This window comes from Zea mays, chromosome 2 (genome assembly GCF_902167145.1).
Source record: "Zea mays cultivar B73 chromosome 2, Zm-B73-REFERENCE-NAM-5.0, whole genome shotgun sequence".
Lineage (NCBI taxonomy): Eukaryota > Viridiplantae > Streptophyta > Magnoliopsida > Poales > Poaceae > Zea > Zea mays.
Genome location: NC_050097.1, coordinates 29,564,026 through 29,570,627, shown reverse-complemented (window position 1 = coordinate 29,570,627; position 6,602 = coordinate 29,564,026). Strand labels below are relative to the sequence as shown.

The window sequence follows — 6,602 nt, the reverse complement described above, 5'->3', positions numbered from 1 at the left end:
AAGATATCATAAACATAGCTAAGCTAGTAAGCACTACATTTATTAGGACTAATCTGCCTCCAACAGACATAAGCTTCCCTTTCCACCCGCTGAGTTTCTTTTCGAATTTTGCCTCTACAATTTTCCAATCACAATTGTTTAACTTTCGATAATGCATTGATATCCCTAAATATTTAAACGGATAGCCCCAATTTCTGCATCCAAACAACAGTTGATATTGATCTTTAACATTGGAGGCATGACCACAGCCGAAAATATCGCTTTTGTGATAGTTAATTTTTAACCCTAAGACTTGCTCAAAAGCTAGGAGAAGTAATTTCATATTCTTGGCTTTTTTCCAAGTCATGCTCCAAAAATAGGACAATATCATCTGCATATTGCAAGATAGATATTCCGTCCTCCACTAAATGAGGCACCATCCTGCAACTTGTTCCTCCTCTTTTGCTCTTTTAATTAGAATGCTAAGCATGTCTACCACTATATTAAAGAGAATGGGGGACAACGGATCCCCCTGCCTTAATCCCTTTTTAGTTTGAAAATCTGCCCCAATTCGATCGTTTACCTTAATGCTGATATGGCCTGCTGTCGTAATCGAATTAATCCACGGACACCAAGTACTAGAGAAACCTTTCATACGTAAGGTCTACTGCACAAAGTTCCATTTAACATTGTCATATGCCATTTCAAAATCAATTTTAAATATTACCCCACTCTTTTCCTTCTATGGAGTTCGTGAATCGTCTCATGCAAAACTACCACCCCTTCCATAATGTCCCTGCCAGGGATAAAAGCCATTTGGGTTGGAGAAATTACTTTCGAAGCAACCGAAGAGAGCCTATTTGTCATCACCTTTGTAAAGGTTTTAAAACTTATATTAAGTAAACAAATAGGTCTATATTGCTGAATCGTCTCCGCCTCCCTACGTTTCGGTAAAAGTATGATCGTGCCAAAATTCAGACTATATAGAGATAGGTCGCTGAAAGTCACCTAGAGGGGGGGTGGATAGGCGAAACCTGAAAATTATAACTTTACACCCCAACTAGATCCCTTGATTAGTGGTTAGAACAAGATTCACAATTATCGGAGTATAAAACTAAGTCATTTGCTTGTAACGAGTATTGATTTCAAAGAGTGCGGAATTTAATCAATAGCAATACTACTAGGAATAAGTGGAGAATAATGCAAGGAGGCTTAAATAAGAAGAGGATAAATACAAGTTCTTTCTTGCAAGGTGTTGCTTCTCTAAATGAGCATTTAACTTGAAGCAACACAAAATAATGTTGGCGAAGAGTAGCGCAAGAGAACTTAGAAAGAGAGAACAAACAAATCACAAGCAATAAACACACGAGACACGGGTGATTTGTTTTACCGAGGTTCGGCCCCCGAAGGCCTAGTCCCCGTTGAGGAGTCCACTAAGGACGGGTCTCTTTCAACCCTTTCCCTCTCTCAACCGATCCCCAAGATCAGCGAGCTCTTCTTCTTCTCAAGGATCACTTAAGACCCCGCAAGGATCACCACACACTTAGGTGTCTCTTGCTAGCTTTACAAGCCTCCAAAACTTTGGAGGAAGTTCAATGGGAGTCAAAACTCCACACACAAATGAACGCAAGACGTAGCACACACTATCTCTCAATGAATCTCACAACACACTAGAGCTAAACTCACACGAGAGACTTTCTTTTGCTTGCTCTCTCTTTTGTGGTACTTGTGTGGGTTGTAGTGGTCTAAATCTTGTGTATAGGATGGATCAATGAATAGGAGAGGTTGGGAGGGCTTGGATATGTCAACTATGTGACTTGGAATGTTGCTTGGGCTCCCACTTCTTGAAGTGGCCGGTTGGGGTGGTATTAATAGCCACCAACCAAATTGTAGCCGTTGGAGAAGGCTGCTGGCGAAGGGCGCACCAGACAGTCCGGTGCGCCACCGGACAGTGTCTGGTGCGCTGCCACGTCATCTTGTCGTTAGGGCCTGGAGCTGGTCGACCGTTGGAGGCTTTGTCCTCATGTGGCACCGGACAGTCCGGTGCCCCTCTAACCTGCTGCTTTGACTTCTGTCATGGAACTGTGCTGCACTGTTCATCCGTCAGAGTCGACCGTTGTGCGCAGGTAGCCGTTGCTCCGCTGGTGCACCGGACAGTCCGGTGGCACACCGGACAGTCCGGTAAATTATAGCGGAGCTGCGCGTGGGAAACCCGAAGCTGAGGAGTTTGAGCTGATTCACCCTGGTGCACCGGACACTGTCCGGTGGCACACCGGACAGTCCGGTGCGCCAGACCAGGGCACACTTTGGTTTTCTTTTTGCTCCTTTCTTTGAGGCCTAACTTGTTCTTTTTATTGGTTTGTGTTGAACCTTTGGCACCTGTAGAATATATAATCTAGAGCAAACTAGTTAGTTCAATTAATTGTGTTAGGCAATTTAACCACCAAAATCATTTAGGAAAAGGTGTGAGCCTATTTCCCTTTCAGTCGCCTCTATGAAAGTCCTGAAAGAGAGCAACTAGATCATCTTTACTTTTGTAAAAGTATTTCCTAAGATAAATCGGTGTATATTACTATTAGTTTTCGAAAGTAAAAAACAAAACAGTTATTTGTAATTAATGTTTTACAAGTTTGACTTAAATCTTGTTTAAAACAATTTGTAATTTGGATTTGGAGGGAGTACATGACTACTCAGAGCATCTCCAAGAGTCTTTCTAAATTTTACTCTCTAAATTATCATTTGGAGAACCATTTGTATAAAAATCATTTTCTATATCTTTTCAATCTCCAATAACTTTTTTGTATCTTGTTTGCACTCTAGAGAGTCATTCGCGTTTTTTATATTTGGATAGCGAGAAATCCAAAAAGAATTATATTTGGATAGCTATTTAAAGGTTTTTTTAAAAAATCTCTAGTTATATATATTAGAAAGAATATAGGTAGTCTCTTAGAGTTGCTCTCAATCTCTTTTCTCGCTCTCTATTCAACTCTAATAAAAAATTGTACAGACATATTAATATTATGTAATTAATACCATTAGATAGATCGTTGACCATATTTTTACAATAAACTTATTTAGAGGTAGAAATGTTGCCAATAATTTTTATAAATCTAGTTAAGGACTAGTTTGACAATCCTATTTTTTTCAAGCGATCTTCAATTTCACAAGAAATTTAGTTTATTTTCCCTTGAAAATAGAAATATCTTGGAAAAATAGGGTCGCCAAACTAGTGCTAAAATGTAAGAAAGTTTAGCCTACACGAATAACATACCAAAACTTAAAAAGAGATAGATGGAGTCATGTGCTCTCCTACCGCTGCCACCACCATCGACGTTTGGTGGTTTGATTATCAGAAGATATAAAGCTTTCGAAACGAAATTTGTGTGACGCAGTACCCTTTTAACTTAGAGACTCCTTAACTTACATCAACACTAGTTCCAGGGGTTGCCACAACCAAGCGCTTGCGAATTGCAAACACGGGCAATGGTGTTGCAGCCCACAAAGAGCTTTGCAAACAGTAAATTACACACAGGACATAAAACAAAGGAACAGTGAGCACCTTGAAGACCACGGGCCCCATCAAGACATCAACAATCTGAAACTCGTTATCTCTGTAGACTGTACTGTCTTCACTTCACTTCATCTCCCCGGGATCAGGGTCAGGGGGCACGGCCACGGCCCTCCGCTCAGCAGATGGGCAGGGGCTCACCGTTCCACTCCTTGAGGCACTCGAGCACGGCGTCGATGTGCTTGCCCAGGTTCATTGCCACGAACACCTTGTCCACCTCCTCGCCGGGCGACCTCGCCTTCTCCCCGGTCAGGTACTCCGTGCCGAGCTCCTCGCGCACGAACCTGTACAGCGGGTACGACCGGCACTCGGCGATCCTGTTCCGGATCGCGGCGGTGCCGCTCTCCACGGCCGCCCGGGCCGCGTCCACCTCCCGAGGCAGCGCCGCGCGGAGCTCCTCCTCGAACGTGGCGACCTTGGCGAACACCGAGGTGTCCGGGTCGCGCTCGGCCTCGCCGTTGGCCAGGGCGTGCTCGACGAGGACCGACCGCATCTTCTGCATCAGCGGGTAGGTGGCGCTGCAGGGGTCGTCCGCGTACGCGAACACCGCCTCGCGCTCGATCGCCGTCAGCAGGTCCTTCTCGCAGAAGCGCGCGTCGTGGAGGGCTCCCGTGGCGCCGGTGCTCAGGGTCTTCCTGGCCACCACCGTCACGCACCTTTTCACGGCGCTCCTCAGGTTCTCCTCGAGGTGGCGCAGGTCGATGGCCTGGCACAGCGCGACCAGGAACGTCGACGACATGAGCTTCAGCACGTCGACGGCCTCGGCCGTCTTCCTGGACGAGATGAGGCCGAGGGAGTTCACGTCCTGGTTGTGCTGCTCCGCGCTCTGGACGTGGTTGGTCACGGGGTTGGCCAGGAACTGGAGCTCGGAGCAGTAGGAGGCCATGGCAATCTCGGCGCCCTTGAAGCCGTAGTCCAGGCTCGGGTTGCGCCCTCCGGACAGGTTGGACGGCAGGCCATTGTTGTAGAAGTCGTTCACGAGCTCCGAGAACTGCGCGAACATGAGCTTGCCGATCGCCGCGACGGCGAGCCTGGTGTTGTCCATGGACACGCCGATGGGCGTGCCCTGGAAGTTGCCGCCGTGGAGCGCCTTGCCACGGGACACGTCGATGAGCGGGTTGTCGTTGACGGAGTTGATCTCGCGCTCGATGGACTTAGTGGCGGAACGGATGACCTCGATCTGGGGGCCCAACCACTGCGGCGACGTGCGGAGCGCGTACCTGTCCTGCTTTGGCTTCATCAGCGGGTCCAGCTCGCCCAGCTTCTTGGCAAGCGCCATGTAGGAGCTGCCCTCCAGGATGTGCTCCATGATGGCCGCAGACTCGATCTGCCCCGGGTGGTGCTTCAGCTTGTGGGTCAGGTGGTCCGTGTACTCGGGCTTGCCGTTCATCACCTCGCAGAACACGGCGGACATGACCTCGGCGAGGACGGCGAGGACGTTCGCCTCGAACAGCACCATCGACGCGAGCCCCGAGCCCACGGCCGTGCCGTTGACCATGGCGAGCCCTTCCTTGGGCTGCAGCTCGAAGAAGCCGTGCTGGATGCCGGCGATCTCGAACGCCTCCGCGGCGCCGACCTTCCTGCCGTCGGGCGCCACCGCCGTGGAGTTCGGCCGGCCGGTGACGAGCCCCGCGATGTAGGAGAGCGGGACCAGGTCGCCCGACGCGGTGATGGTGCCCCTGAGCGGCAGGCACGGCGTCACGTTGGTGTTGAGCAGCGCGGCGATCGCCTCAAGGATCTCGAAGCGGATGCCGGAGTACCCCTGCAGCAGGGTGTTGATGCGGACGAGCATCGCGGCGCGCGTGGCCGCCGCCGGCAGAACGTGGCCGTCGTCGCCGGTCCCGAACGCTCCGGCATTGAGGAATCTGTAAAACAAAAATAACGTCGCGACACGGGTCAGCCCGGCTACCAGTGGGAGTGTAGAAACTAGCAGGTGCCACTGCTTATTGATTGGATTAACGTTGCCCTTGCCAGCCAGCCAGCCAGCAGTGAACCCCCCCCCAAAGAAAAAACCTTGTCCTTGGTGGTTGCTTACCGGATGAGCTCCCTCTGGAGGGCGCCGCCCTCCTTGGTCCTCCGGTGGGAGGTGGCGCCGAAGCCGGTGGTGACGCCGTAGCTGTCGGTGCCGTTCATCATGCTGTCCATGACCCAATCGCTGCTGGCCTTGACGCGGCCGCGCGCGGACTCGTCGAGCTCCACGCGGGCCTCGCCGGCCGCGGCCACGGCCGCCACCTGGGCGACGGTCAGGCTGGCGCCCTCGATCTTCACCAGCGGCCTCCTGTACTCCTCCACCATCCGCTTCACGGCATCAAGGTGGCTCCCGGCCAGGTCCTCGGCCGCCTTCGCCCAGTTCAGGGGGTCAGCCCGCGGCGCGGGCGTGGCCAGGCAGACGCCACCATTGCCGCTGGCGGCGAGGTGTCCGTTCTCGCACTCCATGTCGAGACGGGCGACGAACTAGCGCGGGTGAGCTGGGAAGTTCTGATTGTGTTTAGGGGACTTGGTAGTTGTGGACTTGTGGTGAGCGTCTGGAGGAGACGTGGAGTGGAGAAGAGCTCGAGTACCAGCGGAGGCGGAGGCTCTTCTTGGAAGGGAATGGAGCAGGGGGGGGGGGGGGGGGGGGGGCGGCATTTAAATAGGCAAGCGCAGGCCGCAGGGTGGGTGGGGGAAGGGGGTTGGTGTGGACGTGGGGAAGGTGGGGCAGAGTTGACCACTGGGACTGGTGCTCCCAAGTCGGAGTGGGGAGGCCGGGAGGTGGAGCCGTGGAGGGGGAGCGGACTACTGCTGACCATACGGTGGCTGCCGGCTACGCCAGAGCTGGCGACTTTGCGGCAACCGACCGCCGCCGTCGTCGGACTGATAGGTGAGCGCCGCGCGGGTGGACGGGGGTTGGTGAGGACAGAGGGACAGGAGCAGAGCACGCGAGCACGGCAATCGTCTTGGGTTTCCAAGACGTGCAGTGCAGGCTTGCCTTCTTGCCGTTTTGGTTCTCCCTGTCTCCCTTTAATGCATGCGGTTCGTGTTGAGTAGCCCGCGCAATACTGGAAACGCCATACTC

General features: G+C 52.1%; 1 protein-coding gene across 1 annotated transcript; it reads right to left on the bottom strand.

The window, feature by feature from the left end:
• Positions 1 to 3,360: 3,360 nt before the first annotated feature.
• Positions 3,361 to 6,102, bottom strand: LOC100281042 (phenylalanine ammonia-lyase). Its single transcript, NM_001153961.2, has 2 exons — positions 5,583 to 6,102; positions 3,361 to 5,412 (listed from the first exon to the last, which is right to left on the bottom strand). The coding sequence occupies exons 1-2, from the start codon at positions 5,981 to 5,983 to the stop codon at positions 3,666 to 3,668; spliced, it is 2,148 nt and encodes a 715-aa protein (NP_001147433.2). The 5' UTR covers positions 5,984 to 6,102; the 3' UTR covers positions 3,361 to 3,665.
• Between the last annotated feature and the right edge of the window lie 500 nt (positions 6,103 to 6,602).